The sequence below is a fragment of the Sitodiplosis mosellana genome, unplaced genomic scaffold, assembly GCF_009176505.1.
Source record: "Sitodiplosis mosellana isolate CC-2019 unplaced genomic scaffold, AAFC_SMos_1.0 Smas_scaffold_6164, whole genome shotgun sequence".
Classification (NCBI taxonomy): Eukaryota; Metazoa; Arthropoda; class Insecta; order Diptera; family Cecidomyiidae; genus Sitodiplosis; species Sitodiplosis mosellana.
In genome coordinates this window covers 143,985-159,650 of record NW_022601405.1, presented here as the reverse complement: position 1 = coordinate 159,650, position 15,666 = coordinate 143,985, and the positions used below count along the sequence as shown (strand labels likewise).

General features: G+C 35.2%; 5 protein-coding genes across 7 annotated transcripts; 1 reads left to right on the top strand and 4 right to left on the bottom strand.

The window, feature by feature from the left end:
- The first annotated feature begins 106 nt into the window (after positions 1-106).
- On the top strand, positions 107-6,900 carry LOC129574522 (uncharacterized). 3 transcript variants are annotated; one of them, XM_055456605.1, is made up of 11 exons: positions 107-425; positions 2,014-2,231; positions 2,428-3,389; positions 3,605-3,744; positions 3,897-4,007; positions 4,329-4,552; positions 4,729-4,960; positions 5,085-5,211; positions 5,421-5,565; positions 5,747-6,117; positions 6,329-6,900. In XM_055456605.1, the coding sequence occupies exons 1-11, from the start codon at positions 416-418 to the stop codon at positions 6,669-6,671; spliced, it is 2,883 nt and encodes a 960-aa protein (XP_055312580.1). In that variant the 5' UTR covers positions 107-415; the 3' UTR covers positions 6,672-6,900. The 3 variants fall into 3 exon arrangements, with proteins under 3 accessions (XP_055312580.1, XP_055312578.1, XP_055312579.1); XM_055456603.1 differs by lacking the exon at positions 107-425 and adding an exon at positions 668-954; XM_055456604.1 differs by lacking the exon at positions 107-425 and adding an exon at positions 708-1,935.
- On the bottom strand, positions 6,793-7,915 carry LOC129574523 (DNA translocase FtsK-like). Its single transcript, XM_055456606.1, has 2 exons — positions 7,779-7,915; positions 6,793-7,684 (listed from the first exon to the last, which is right to left on the bottom strand). Exons 1-2 carry the CDS (start codon positions 7,839-7,841, stop codon positions 7,013-7,015), a joined length of 735 nt encoding a protein of 244 aa, XP_055312581.1. The 5' UTR covers positions 7,842-7,915; the 3' UTR covers positions 6,793-7,012.
- Positions 7,916-9,024: 1,109 nt separating this feature from the next.
- Positions 9,025-10,206, bottom strand: LOC129574507 (zinc finger protein Xfin-like). The gene has a single exon (XM_055456587.1). The coding sequence runs from the start codon at positions 10,204-10,206 to the stop codon at positions 9,025-9,027; it is 1,182 nt and encodes a 393-aa protein (XP_055312562.1).
- Positions 10,207-11,379: 1,173 nt separating this feature from the next.
- On the bottom strand, positions 11,380-12,880 carry LOC129574511 (uncharacterized). The gene is made up of 5 exons (XM_055456591.1): positions 12,835-12,880; positions 12,500-12,709; positions 12,256-12,302; positions 11,709-11,904; positions 11,380-11,624 (listed from the first exon to the last, which is right to left on the bottom strand). Exons 2-5 carry the CDS (start codon positions 12,645-12,647, stop codon positions 11,464-11,466), a joined length of 552 nt encoding a protein of 183 aa, XP_055312566.1. The 5' UTR covers positions 12,648-12,709; positions 12,835-12,880; the 3' UTR covers positions 11,380-11,463.
- A 558-nt stretch (positions 12,881-13,438) lies between these two features.
- Positions 13,439-15,181, bottom strand: LOC129574512 (uncharacterized). The gene is made up of 4 exons (XM_055456592.1): positions 14,783-15,181; positions 14,668-14,714; positions 14,135-14,360; positions 13,439-13,715 (listed from the first exon to the last, which is right to left on the bottom strand). The coding sequence occupies exons 1-4, from the start codon at positions 14,886-14,888 to the stop codon at positions 13,567-13,569; spliced, it is 528 nt and encodes a 175-aa protein (XP_055312567.1). The 5' UTR covers positions 14,889-15,181; the 3' UTR covers positions 13,439-13,566.
- Between the last annotated feature and the right edge of the window lie 485 nt (positions 15,182-15,666).

Here is a 15,666-nt window from a genome sequence, read left to right as displayed (position 1 = left end):
CACATCTTTTTTGCTATTGTGCATAAACATAGTGTTCCATGCCGTATTCAACTGTATTTACTCTTCTTCATTTTTTATCGTTCTTCGCTTTTACGTCGTTTCAATTGTTCGGTACGAAGCTGTCAGTGCGACAGTCGTCAGCACGTCAGTGGTTGTTGTTGTTTGACACAACACATTGACGTTTATTTAGTTCGAGCTGTGATTTCGGCCGCTCAACACTGTTTATATTTTGATTTAACGACAAAAAAAAAACGCAAGAATTGTTTATATTTTTAGATTAATAACTTGAAATTAGCGAGAATTTGTTGGCAAACAACAGATTCAATTTTATGTGAAGTAACGTTCGGAACAATTGAAAAATGTAACAAATTTACGGGTAGTTTTAACAGTGAGCCAAATTGCTTGCAACAGCAAAATGTACCAAAGTAAGTGGAATTAATTGACAAAAAAGTATCTCTTTTTTTTTACATTGACGCTAATAATAATTGGTCGATTGGGAAGAAATGAGGGGTTTAGAGCGAAAATGTAATACAGAAAAGTTGAGCGGAAAAATGTCGATGATGAATTAGCGAAAAAAGGGATAGCTATATAGTACACTATAGTGAACTATATAGCCATCTCTTTTCATTTGACATATTCCCTCTCAACTTTTATGTATGACATTTTCGCTCCAAACCCTCAAATATCGGAAAAGTCAATTGCTTTGCGGACCAAACGATGCCATCATGAATTGTGCAAACTCCTCATTGTTTTCCAAATTCTATCGACCATGGCAATATTGTTTATAGCGTACAACAAATTACTTCGTCACAGATTTGCTTTTTCTAGAGAAAATTTATATGGAGATTGAATTGTGTTTGTTTTGTACTGAGTGTTGTGTTTTGCGGTGTTTTGCATTGAGCTCTGTGTAAACACTCATTATGTGTATCATCAGATGTATACATCTAGTGCTGTGTAAATACAAACAATTTGATCTCTCTTCATATTGTTGTTGTATTCAACGAGACGCCGGTTAAATCAATAAAAAATGCGTTACAATGAATCGCACTGTCCTGTTGCTATAGTGTTCTTGGAATTGGTTTTCTGTAAGAAAAAACTGTCGGCGATGCTTTGAGTGATGCATTAAGGCTTAGTCGGAGATCGTTAACGACAATACAGTGTGTGTTCAATGAACACTTTTCACCACAGAACTATACACAAATTGTTAGTGCTTTGAACGGTGGTTTCGTATTACATGTGCAATAACCATATTCCACTAGCAAAGAAAGTAGCAACCGAGATTGCACTCACCAAACGGCCACCGTAAATGCTTCTCACGGATTTTTTTATACCAACAGTTTTTTATGCACAATTTATTTAGAAATAATTTTCATTTGGCTAAAGCAACCAAACTGTTATTGTTGTTGTGAGTAGAGTAAATGGACGCAATAGAAAAAACGAATGAGAATATGATAAGAGAGGCAAACAGAGCTCCAAATGGAGGGAAAGGTAGAAGTAGAGAAAGAGAGACAGTAAGGAAAAGAGACACAGAGAGAGAACGATAGCGCAATAGCACTGAAGAAAGAGCGAAGAAAATGAAACGGAGAAAGAATGGAAAGGATAAATGGAGAGAAAAGGGTTGTAGAGAGAGTGAAAGAGATGGAAATATAGAGAGAGTGAAAGAGGAAGAAGAAGGGAGAGGTGAGAAGCAATAAAAAGAAAAGAAAGAGAAGAGAAGAGAAACAGACAAAAAAAAACACCCGAGAACAGAAAGAGTGTCGAAATATTGAGCTAGCTGGAATATGCCCAAGCATATCGACAGTTGAATTTTAATCTTCATTCAGTTATTGACGCGATACATATTTTGATAGCGCTCATTTTTAATCGCGTCGCGATTTTTATCAATTTTTCACTCAAATTTTATCCACTTTTCCGATATGACAGGGAGACAAATAGGTTTTTATGACTTTTCGAATCCACACTTGTGATTAAAAAAATATTTTCTGACGATATGTTCCATGGTCGTATTTCCAGATATAAAAAGAGAGCCAGAGCCGGAAAAGCCAAAATGGTCATTGATTGCTGTTTCAGAAGCGGCACGAAAATGGTGCAGTTTAATCCAATTGGAGCCAAACAAAGTGTATACCGTGGGCCGTAAGCGAAACAATGACATACGAATACCAACGGGTCTATGCAGTAAAAGCCATTGTGTGCTCGAAGTGTCTGACAATGAAGTCATCATGAAAGACCAGGTTTGTAGTACAAACTTTGTACTGTCTATAAATGAAATATAATTTGGATAAAAATCGTAAATTATTTTCATGATTTTTGGTTTGCAAACAAACCGAGTTTGTACGTGAATTATTCAACTTGAATACGCTCCCGAAAAAAAAACACGAATTTTCAACTTGTAAATATGTCTAATAAATTTTACAATGTCCATTGCAGAGCCTGTACGGAACACGAGTGAATAGCATAAACTACAAAGACAGCCGATGTATTGTGAGCGAAAATGATTTGATTGGCTTTGGATGCAGCCCATATGCGAAGCGAATCAAAGATAAATCGGACAAACGATATTATGTGTACCGTCTTGCGTTAGGAAACAAGATTGGTTCAGGCGAAACGATTGAACTATCGGATGGAAGTGATGACGAGGGCCAACATGCAAATAAATCGTATGATGCTTTTGATGCTTTGGATGTGGGCAATGACACGGATGATGATAATTCATCGGACGAAGAAGAGGACATCAAGCCCGATATTCACACGTTGATGCGAACGGCAATGGCAACGATGCAAATCAAACAGGAAGTCGAAGGCTATTGTTACGATTACGATAGAAACCGGTTAAATTCAGATGAACAGGTCATTCACAATGAAGTGCCGATTTGCTTGGACAGTGATGAAGAAAAAGAAGATATCCTTTTATTGGAACCACCAAGAAAACGAATCCGTACAGAACAAGAATACGCTTTCCCAACGCCAGAGCCAGAACCTGAACCTGAACCCGAACCGATGAAAGAGGAAGAAGATACGAATTCAGATCAAACGCTACCGGAATATCAAATGAGCGACACAGCGCTAAAGGAAAAAGTGAAATTGGTTACATGTTCCCGTGGACAACAACTCGCCACCGATATGCTCAAAACACAAAAAGTTCTGTTGAAAAATATCGCACAAAAACCATTGCATCAAGAAGCTGGCTCATCGTCATCGTGGAACCAAACCTATAAACCTCCGTCCGAGTACAGCAACTTCTCCATCGCAGATCTCAGCAATGCATTCATCTCTGAAATCACCAAATGGGACTATCAATGGATTAAAGATCGAAAACCAAATCCACTGCGCTATCAAATGGACGTGAAACATCTTGATACTAACTTTTCCGATTTGGACTCTTTTCAACGGTTCGTTTGCACTGAATTCTTTTTTGAGCATTTTATTTTGATTGTTTTTTGTAGAACATCTTTTATTTCGACTAGATTTCTGTTGTTTTTTTTTGAACTCCTGTGTGAGCCTTTTTCGCTGTTTGAAAACGAAATTTTTTGAAATTTCTGTTCAAATTTTTTAAATTTTTCCTACCAAATTTCAAATTTTTTCTTTGAACTGACCCCATTTTTAGGCAAATGAAAAATCTACTGCTCATGGAAATCTATTCGATTATTCTCGCGGAGTGTAGCACATCAATTCCACACACATTCACACGAGTGGATGACTTGCGTTTCGATGAAAATCGGAAGCGATACATTTACAAGTGTTCAAGTAAGAGTTTTTGACCATAAATCAATTTTTTTGATTTTTTCTAATTTTTGTGTGTTTTCAAATCAATACTTCATTTTAAATGACTCATTTACTGCAATAAATTTTGGCTAAACCTAAATATACTAATAATGGACTTTCCACTTGAATTTCAGCTGAAAAAAAAGATTGTCGTGTATCCGAAATCAAGCCCGGCCTTTGCACTGCTTTCGCCCATTCCTATGGCAAATGTTTGGGCTATGTATCTCAGGCCAAGCGATTTTCTGGTAAATTTCAAGATGATTTTTTTATAGATTTTTGAAATAGCTACTGGAATAGTTCAATTGCATCAATTCAATTCATTTTCATTCATTAGTTCATTCAATTTTTATGGAGAATAAGAAAATTTCACTCGATTTTTTATGCACACAATTTTGTGCGTGTAAAAAATTGATTGGAAGCAAATTTGCAACTAGTTTTATTTCCTTCAGTTTATCGGAGTGTACCTGGTGCACCGGTTTTGATGTTTCTTGAATGCAATTGAAATAACACACTGATTTGTTATGTACATTTTCCATGCAAAATCACTTAAAATTCTTCATTTCCAGATAAATGGGAATTTGAGATGCAAACGGATTTTGTCGATAGGAAAAAGTTTATCCCGAAATGCATTCAAGTTGAATTCGTAACCAATATTCAGCCCATGCTGGAATGCTTCGTTAGTTTGTACGAGCTACGGAAATCGTCTCTTCAGTATGTGTTCTTGCGTCCAAGCAGCCAATACGAAGAAGTGAACAGTTCCATCGATGACGATTTTGTCGCAGACGATTCGGTTTGTGTGGTGTTTTGGATTTTAATTTATTTATTTAAAAAAAATGAATTAGCATACTAATAAATCTCATCGAGTCTAGGACCTTTGATATCAACGCATTTTTGCGATTTCTACTTTTTTTTCATTCATAAGTCGAATCCAATATTCAAAGCATTATAATCAAACTCTCATTTCAGGCAAATCTAAATGAAATCTACAAAAGATGCGCCGTTTCAGCGCTTGGAAATTCGAAAATTCTACTGGTCAATGGTGGCGCTGGTTCAGGCAAAACTAAATTTATTTGTAATCTGCTTGAAAGGTTCAACAGCGAAGACTTCCAGTATACTGATTCGATTTTGGTCTGCGGTCGAGGAAATGCCCTTGTTGATGACATGGCAGCACGAATTTTGCCGAAAATAAGCAATATTGGTAAGTGGGAGCTTCGGTCTATTCTAAAAATATCGAATAAATAAATCAAATAATGAGTTCATCAAAAAAAGAGAAGAAAAATTGGAATATTTATCAGAAAGATAAATTCATTTTGCCATTTTAGCACGTTTTGGACAAATTTCGATCATGAGGAAAGATATCCGTCGAATTGGCGTGGAAACGTTCGATCCAAAGCTAAAGAAAGTGAAAATTGTCTTTACAACTTTGAATAATGCCTTCGATTTATTGCAGTAAGTGTATCAATTATAAATTTCATGCAATTTTTCTGCATTCTTTTTCTACAAATATTTTTAAATGAATTTCATTCTATTTCTTTGTTATTTTTTTTCCTTTCTTTTCCCATTCGAATTAACGCTTTTTCCGAAATACAATTAAAAATATTTCCATTTTTCTTTTCTTTATTTTCATTTAATTCGTTATTTTTCCCCATTTGCAACAGTATCGATAGATCGTTTGACGTATGTATTGTGGACGATGCATCGCTTTGTACAGAAGTCGAATTGTTACCATTATTCCGCTTGAAATTGACCACTCTTCTTTTAGTTGGCGATGAAAAGCTACAGGCATCAACAACACAGAATGAGGTACAATCATTGAACATTATAGATAAGAGTGGCAAATTTCATCCTTGATTAGGATTTCTGATTCATTATATTCTGATTGAGAAAATAAATCGGATTTAGAAAGATTCGGTTCAGTAATTTTATAAAATGAAAAGAAATTTAAAAAAAAATTGAACTAATTTGTTTTTTTTTCCTTTTTCAGTGCTGCCATGAGAATGGATACTCTCGATCGTTGTTTAGCCGCGTAATTGCCAGCTACAAAATATTCGATTCGAAACGGATTCTCTATCCAACGCTGTATAAACAACGTCGAATGCTTCCTGAGATTTGTTCATGGCCAAACAAGTATTTCTACGATTCAAAAATGGAAATTGTTCCAATTGTACGGCCACCAAAAAGGTCACCATTCCATTCGTACACAATATTTCAAGTCAACACAATCGAAGACATTGAAGTTGATTTCGTGCGACAGCTGCTGGAATTTTCTATTCGAGACATTAAGGGACGGAGATGCTCTCTTGGAATCATTTGCGGGCATCCAGACTCAAGAGTCGAAATCGAAACGATGATCAAGTGAGTCATTTTGTTTGAAGAAATTTGGATTTGGACGAAGAAAAAAAAACATTTTTTCAATGAAAATTGTTGAGAATTACGAATTGTTCAAAGTTATTTGAATTGCAGAGATTGATTGGATAAATGATCAATTTTGATTCGACTCCTTTGGATGCTTTCGTATTTTTCTAATCATTCGAACATTTTCCACTGAAACCCATTCTAATTCCAGAGCAAACGATCAATTTGCCGGTGTTGAAGTGAGTGGATACGAATCATTTCAAGGGCAAGAAAAAGACGTAATACTAATGGTTGTTTTGAAGCCAAAGGATGGATTCAAACTGTTCAGTACGAATGAAAACTTGTTGATCGCCTTGACAAGAGCCAAGGAATCGTTGATCTTTTGCGGCAACTTTCAGTACGTTTGCACCGATTTAAGCTCCGATATTTGCACAGAGACAGACGCAATGACAAATACATGGAAAGCATTAATCAATGATGCCAAAATCCGGAAGCGATTTATTGATCTTAATGGAACTTTCGACCAACAACTCGTATCCAACTCACTCAAATGAATCATTTTAACTGGAAAATTGAATATCTCTCAAAGAAAAACAAAAATTGTGAGTTATTTGGAATGACGTCAATAGTTTTTTTTTTAATCGAGAAAAATCTCCCATAAGATAACAACGAAAATGTGACTTAGTAAAAACACTTTTATTCTTGACCAAGTGCACACAATAACTTTATGTTTAGCATTAAAATTGAATGAAAATTGATGAAATAAAATCTGATTGAAGTGAAGCTATCGACAACAATTCCATTTATGAAGAAAAAGAAACGTTAAAACATTAAATTAATTGGTATTCTGAATTTGCATAATTCACACTGTGATTGAATGACTTTAAACTAAAGTCTAAATAGTAAGTTGGCTTCTAGGAGATGAGTTGAAGAGAGATGCCATAGCTTGAAAAAATGCATTAGGAACTATTCTGAACCCATCCATCACATCATGAACACCAGTATCAATTGCGGTTTCAACAATGCTCGACATGCTTTCAAACATGTTCTGGGGATAGTTCGATGTAGTTGTTGGTATTGAACCTCCTCCAGCCGCGAATGGCCATGGCCATGGATACGATGCCATCGGATTATTTGGATTACTTGCACTGCTCAAATTGGGAATGTTTAAAGCTGATGGTTGTGGATTCTGTGGTTGTTGCACCAGTTGTGGTGGTATTCCAAGTTGGGTAGTTTGAGCTGAAGGTATGGTTGAAGCAGATAATTGTGGTGGCATACTGGATGGAATGGCCTGAGCCGAAGGTGTATTAGCTTGCGATGGCAAAGCCGGTTGAACAATTGGTGTGCCAGATCCCATTTGAACGGGTTGTTGCTGAACGGGCTGTTGCTGAGATGAAGTTTGCTGAACTGGTGGTGGCTGAACGGGCTGTTGCTGGAATCCAGGCAACGATAACCCTGGCTGTTGCACAGTCGGATTTTGTGACTGTGGCTGTTGAAACTGCGATTGTTGCGGTTGCGAAAATTGTGGCGGTGAAATACCGCTGAATTGACATCTGGCTAACAAAAGCTGTAAAATAGTCGAAAAAAACAATTTAAAAGAAAAAAAGTTTCATACTTCTAGCTTGAATTCTACGTTTTCATGACGAGTTAGTCTAACTCACCAGCCGACTGATTACGATAAGAATGAGACTTGTGTACTTCATTTTGAACAGAATAGAACTCATAAAGGTCTTAACTCGATCACTTTCACTTCAATTGTGAAATTAGCTATAATATTAAATGAAATCCGAGATATACCGATCGTCAGATGCATTGACGTGTATTTGTTGATCTAGGTGCATTTTTATTTTCTACAAAAAAAAGTTCCCATTCGTGTAAATTCCAAAAACATGTTTACAAGACTCAGACAAAAACAACACAAACATTGCGAGCGATACAGCATTTTCAGGTCAGTCTGAAACAATTGGCATTCGAGCCTTGTTTGCATTCGGTTATATTTAATTGGTATACAACGCATTTTTGAAGCTTACGTCTCATGTTTCTCACGTCATTTTGTATCGTTCAACCAAAGACGTTGAAGAGTAAAAATACAGGATAAGTATTTTTTTTTTCTAGATAGAAGACAATATTCCGAATTTTTTTGGCAGTATTACCTACCTTATTTGTTCCAAATTTTCGATTATTAAGGGAAGGGATTTTTTTCAAACATCAGATAAAATATAGCTAGATTAAAGAACCAACTAGTTGGAAATTTCAAAGTTTTTCCAATAGAAGAGTTCATCTTTGTGTCTGTTCACCTTTTGTATGTCTATTTTTCTTGCCTACGTTCAATGACACTCACCTCCAAATTGCAAAGTCAGTTGTTTACATTTATTTACTCTTCTTTCTGAATTACGACGCTATTTACAACATCGGATGTTCAGTTCAAAAACAATTTAACGAACAAGCTTTCAAAGGAAAAGGCCAGGGTTAAATTTTAAAATATATATTCCAAGCAACTGAAATTTATTTGAATTGAAGGTAAGGTTAAAGTTATGATTCGGAATTAATGTATGTTATTACTTAAAAACGTCTAAAGTTAAAACAATTTGAGTTTTTTCTACAATTGGTCAGATTATGATTCAACAGATGCTCCTTATGAATATCAGGATTCAAGGATTTAAGATCACTTGATTGATATCTCTTGTATAAGCCCATTCAGTTGAGGTAAGATAGGATAAGAATAATATTTGTGAAGTCAAAATAAACAATATTTTGAATATTGAAATATTTAGTAATGAATATTTTTCTTGGTTTCAACATATACTGTTTTCATAAAAATCGATGCCGTTTCTTTACATTAGGTGTTAATCAATTATTATTAGATGCGAGAATCAAAATTAACTTAGTTGTCATTTCCAACTGTCGTTACTTGTGTATGCGTCGCAAATGTCTTACCAGACTTGATGTTTGTGGAAATGATTTATGGCAAATTTTGCATAGAAACGATTTTTCATCGCTGTGAATTCGCATATGAGCCTTCAAACTATCCGACCTATGGGTTATGTATTCCTTGCAAGCGTAACATTCATAACCACGCCGCTTGCACTTCGCCTCATGTTCATCCTTTTCCTTTTGTTGAGGGAAGTTTCGATAGCAAACAGAGCACTTGAACTTCAATGGACGAGAAATGTTGTGAGATTTTATATGACGATTAAGGTCACCTGCTGTGCTGAATTTCTTTGAACATTGGTCACATCGGAAAGGTCTCTCGCCAGTATGGTGCGCACGCATATGAAAGACCAAATCTGACTTAACCAAAGTGGAGTATTCTTTGCACAAGTGACATTCAAAGCGTCGAACCATGCAATTGATTTCGTGTTCCGATTTCGCAGCTTCTTGAGCAAATCCTTTCAAACAATTCGAGCAACTGAACAAAAATTCGCTGACGTGCGTTCGCATGTGCGATTGAAGATAGTCTTTTCGTGGGAATCGTTTCGTACAATGAGTGCATGGGAAAGGCTTTTCACCTGTGTGCCTGTACGTGTACATGTGCTTCCCTAAATCATCTTTACGTGAAGTGGTGTAGTCACATGATGAGCAATTGTGTTGTTTGGCCGTTTTCATCGGTGTAATCGACTTTTTCTTGTTGCTGCCAATGTCTGCTTTGGGCTTATTTATTGCTGCAGCAACACTCTTCTTGGCTTTCTTGGCGCCATGTGGTCCACGTTTTGGTTTCAATTGCTTTCGGTTTGGTCGCGAGTCCTGTGCATCATTTTGCGATGATGATCCAACTTTATCTTTTTCACGATCTTCAACCGAATCTTTGTCAACCTCCTTCTTCACCTCCGACTTAACATCAGCTGAATCATAAACATCGATGAAATCATATGTGCAACTCGTTTGGTCGCTGCTAATCGAATTGATTGATGACCCACTTGCAGCACGTTCCAATGACAATACTGTGACCATGTCAACTGCATACCCGGGCTCTAGCTTGACTGTCGGCTCTTGTTTTATTTCGGTTCCATTCAAAATGGATTCAACGCCTTGATGTGGAGTTGTGTTTGGTTTGCCTTTATCAGGCGGTTTCCCATTTCGACCATTCATTGTGCGGTAATCCAAAGATGGCATTTTCAGCTTAATTTCTCATTAGAAATGTCAAACAGAAAGAAAATACGTAAAATTCCACTCAGATAACAATTTACCTTTTGTCTAACAATTTACTGAGATTATTTCAGCTCAGCCAAAGCTTTGACCAACAAATAAAAGTCACAAATAAACTGGTATTAGATGAAAATTTCACTTCAATGAATTGAAGATAGAGCGTATCCAAAATGGCGGATAGAGGACAAAAGAAAATAAATTTAATATTGAAGTGAATGTGTTGTGTCGACGTTCTCCGGCTTACAAAGATGCTAATGCGATGATGAAATAGCAATGAGCGCACACATTCGCATAGCTTTTTGACGTTTCGAACTGAGATGTGGTATTGTCGCTTAACACTTTCGAATGATTTGCTTGTGCAATACTTTTCGAAAAGATTCAAAATTAAAAGTGGTTGCAATTTCGGAAAGCAGACAGAGCCTGTCCGTGCGCCCTGGTGCAAAATTGCCAGGGCGCCCTTTTCTTAGGATGAAATGAAATAGACTCAAAATTGTCTCAAACGAGTAACTTTCTTGTTAGAAAAGTTCTGTACGCTATTGTGTGTATCGTTCATATTATGAACTTCATGGTGTACAATACACTGTTTCGTGTATATATGAAAGACACGAAAAAAAATCCAAGGAGCGCGCCGAAGGCGCGCGAGCCAAATTTTTTTTTGTCATTTCAAAAATATAGCGCTTGATTACACATGTTTACTGAGAATTACATGGAAAAGGGTGCCAAAAATAATTGAATATATTTTGTAGTCGGTTGAATAAATACTGAAATCTTATTGTTTAATATTTTTAAATTGGTAAAAAGTGCTTTAAATACAAGTGGCACTTCAATATATATATATAAGCTGATCAAATGCTTTTGGTGCATTCGGCGATCTCGACGCCTGAATTTTTCTACGTATTTTTGGAAAATTTAAGCAATTTAAGCGCTCCAATTTTTCTGCCAGTTCGCACAAATTTTAAGGCTCGCGCGCCTTTGGCGCTCCAGCGCCGTGGTGCGGCGCACCACTTGCGCCCTATCTGGGACAGGCCCTGAAAGCAGAATTGAATTCAATATTTCTTTTTAATAACTTTTTATTCTCAAATAATTGTTTCAGCTCTATTTATTGCTTTTCGATATAGAATCGAATATCTTTTCATTAATAAAACAGAGGATTCTTGTATTGAATGCAGATCGCTATTTTTTTTTCTCCAACCAATTCATCTACAGATCATAAGATTGATTATTTCCTTCGTTAATTTCACTTTGCCGTTCAATATCCATTCCATCATGTGTTTGATAGTGTATATTACTCAACTGCTCTTGATCCATGCGTATTTTCTCATATGCACAAAAGGCAATATAACAAAAGTAAACGAGAAATCCTGAAAAAAAAACAGAAGGTCATTTTTGGTTGAATTTACAGTTCATTCAAAGAAAATCGATTGGAATCCACTTCTTTTGCATACCCTGGATAAGTGTCCCGATGAAAAGTGTTACAAAATGTTCCTTCTTTGAGATGTTGAAAAATAATCCATGTTCGAGTGGTACAACGTCATTTTCGGTTAGAAACGCAGAGAAGCAAATGATAGTTAGAGCTATACACAGTCCGAATATACTGACTGCGCCGCTGATTATTGCCGGCAACATAAATATTAGCTTTCTCTGTGAATAAAGTCATATATGAGTTGTTCTTCTTTTTACGCAAATTATATTATTCATGATTTAATTTAGTCGACTTTAAGTAAAATTTGAATACTTTTCAACAAAATTCATTCGAAGAACGCAATTAACCATGTGAAATAAGCCATTTTTACAAAATTAGGCATTTTTCTGTAAAGTTGTATCGCAACATTGTTGAAAAAAAGTTGTATCATCAGCATAACTCTTTGCATTCACGATAAAATTCTAAACCAATCCAAGGACAGCAAATCGTTCCAACAGAAATGTAGTCAACTCAAGTTATTTTAAAATGGACAATTCTAAATAACCAAATGATGATAAATAATTCCAAACCTTGTAAAGTCCAAATAAATAATACATCCATGCAGTTGTCAAACTCACTGAAAATCAATAGAATTTTTTTGAATGATTCAAAGGCTTCACTTAAAAAAACATTTAAATTGACTCTTTTATATAGTTTGCGGTTAAACTTTGTCTCTCTCACACTAACTGTCACACTGATTCGTTCGAGTTGTTAGAGTGAAAAACATGTTGTTCGCAGTTTAACGTTCTTTTCCATTGTTTTGGGCGTACTCACAGAAAAATATAATAGTGACTGGTGCAGCGTTAACCATTCCCCAAATCGATAATGCAAAACTCGCCGAGAATAATATTAAACCAGACAGCATTCCTCCTATTCCCAATGGAAAACAAATCATACTGCTGCACATGGTCTGCATCTCCATTGTTACAGCTTCTTTGGTTCGAGAATACTGTTCTTATGGCACGATTTGGACGATTTGTTGAACTGAATGAAAATTGCAATGAATACAATGAAAATGTGAAGTTTTTATTCTAATAATGTGAATTCTAAGCCTTAGAAAGAAGAATCTTCTAGCTATTGAAGGGAAGACTTCTTTTGGAAAAACGCACCCAGCAAATTTTAAATGAAAATCAGCGAATGCACAAAATCTGACTGATAGACCAAAATTAAGCCAACCAGATCTCGTTATTCAATGAGTACATGAACCTACTTGGTAATGCATGAAACAGTCACAATTCTGATACCATCGAACCAGTTCTTATCATGCAGTGCGACTCATTGAATTCGACATAATAATGAAATAATAAATAAAAATTCATCTGGAACACTTTTCAACATTATTTTAATGTAGATAGTGGTGTTTTCAGAATGCAATGACGCAAAAAATGGTTTTTCCGGGATAAATTGCGACTATATGTTGTAACGAGATAAACTTGGATAAGTATCGCGTTGATTGTTCATTTGGAATGGTATTTTGAGAAATTCTCAGAATAATTAATGATATTTAAAGATATTTTTAGCTATAAAACCGAGATTCATAGTTGATTTCGGAATAAAACCATGTAAAATAGACAAATCACAATTTAAATTATTAGTCAGAAAGTAACTTGCCTTCTTGTTGTTCCCTTTCCAAAAATACAGCTTCTGCTGTTCACACTTTGTGTTTTCAAAAAGAAAATTCTCAGAAAATTTAAGTCGCAATGCGAGGCCAAAGTCAAGTTTATAACAATTTTAATTTGAATACAATTTTTACAGAAAAATCTTACATTACTTTTGAATTTAAATATTTTTTCTAAGTACGACTATTCGTACTTAGCTACTACTAAAAACTATAGTTTTTTTTAGATTATAATCCGTTTACTTTGCTTCTTATAGGCAGAATTCAACTTCCAAATCACTTTTATTTTGCCAATAGTTTCAAATTTGGGAAATCGCATATTTAGGCGGTCGTATGTGCTGTGAATGGTTATCAGAATGCAGATTTTGAACGCTGAAAAAGAACAAAGGCTTTGAATTTGAATTTATTCAAATAAAACGATGAATTGCACGCATTGAATGATGGAGAATAATAAAATTATGCAGTTTCAGGTGACATTGAATTAATTGAAACAGTAAAGAATCTTCACGAAAGAGAAATCATGCACGGTACATGGTCTTCGGATTTAATTCACTTTGGTTACAATACCGCGATTCGAATTTTCAAACAATTGTTCTAGTTTTTGAAATTTGCATGTTATTTTAAAATAGTTCTTTTTATATAGATGAGCCTTGGGTGGTTGTGAGTCCTTAGCCTCAATTCGCGACAAAATGATTTCAATCGGAAATGAAACGAAATGAATTGGTTTGAAATTTTTGATTTACATTCAAATTCAAATAATTGGCCATAAATGATGACTCATCATGACTCACCACAGAAAATCGTTAGGGCAATCAAGCATATAAACCTGGTGTCTCTATGTGCGTTGTACATTTCGTCTAGGCGATGTTTTGCCTTATATTTATTAAATAAGCTGTATGGTTGGATGATATTTTCCCAGAGGACTGCCAGTAGAATGGAAGTACCAAGCACAGCTACTCCCGTCACTGTTTGCATTATATTCAAAATTAGTGCTGGCCCCATGAGTACCGGGCGATACTATTAGAAAATTTCAAATGATTATAAATTTTTAAAAATGCCATGGTAAATCTTCAAAAAGGGTTCTTCATGCAAAATCATGTTCACAAAAATGATAAGTTGTTTGAAAACTTTCAGTGTTTGATAAAAAAAAAATTTAAATTAATTTTTCCTGGTAATGAATATTTAATCAAAATGATGAAATGCATAGTAATTGTTGGCTTATTTTCTCCAATATTTCTAAAAGAAGACTTGAAATCATATCAAAGTGCAAAGTGCAGTAAAAAATTTGGATTTGTTTCATAAATAATTGAGAATGAATGCAAACCCTGCCGATTCCGAAGAGTAACAATGTCCAAGCGATGACTTCATTGCCTGAAATACATTTCAATCTAAATAATACTTTTGATTAATAAATCTTATGCAAATAGAAATAAACTCACTTGAAGTCACAAAAGTGATTGGCGACTGATTCCAGCATCCCCAAATCAATAGAGCACTACTGAAGGCGATGTGAATAAATGCGACTAAAATCGATCCAAACTCCATTAAATGAATTGTCGAGTCTTTTGTACTTAATTGTTTTATATCGACTTTTATGCTCAAATACGATTGACGAACTAATTTTACAGGCTCATGTACAAACGAATCGCAAAACAAAATTTAGTTCACGAGCATGGTCAGAAGTTTAGATAAGTAACAGATAAAGCGAAACAGATTTTATCAGGGAAATGAAAAAAATATGACGCAGTTCCAAAAAGAATTCTATTGGGGCTTGATATGTGAAAACAGGCGTATATTCCAGATGAATCATACTTTTTGTGCTGAAACATCTGGTGTTTTAATCGTAGCGGATGTAGCAAACATTTTTGGAGTCGGAAATTGGTTTTTTTCCAATAAAACAAAGTATTTTCTTGTGGTTGAAGAAAAGAATGAAAAAGGAGATATGTATGCGAATTAGAATTAAAATTAATCTCATATTCCGTTGTGACCTATTTTTATGTGCTTATATCAAGCGCACACTACCAAAATAGTACATCGCTACAGATAAAATCGAATCGTGAAAGAAACGCTTTTTCTCTTTAAGAACAGGTTCTTAAATATAATTTTTTTTTTCAAACCATTCAAATGTGACAAAATAAATACTTTTTACTACACAGCCTGTAGAAATTTTGGTGAATACTCAACCAATCCCTGTGCACCTAAAGTCATGGTGTAGTTTATGATTCTGAACTTCGCCTTATTTCGGTGTTCTCGCATATTTCTTCATATGTTTCATTCTTTGTTGAACCGTTTGCGTGCTTCAGACGAACTGCACACAAAGGCA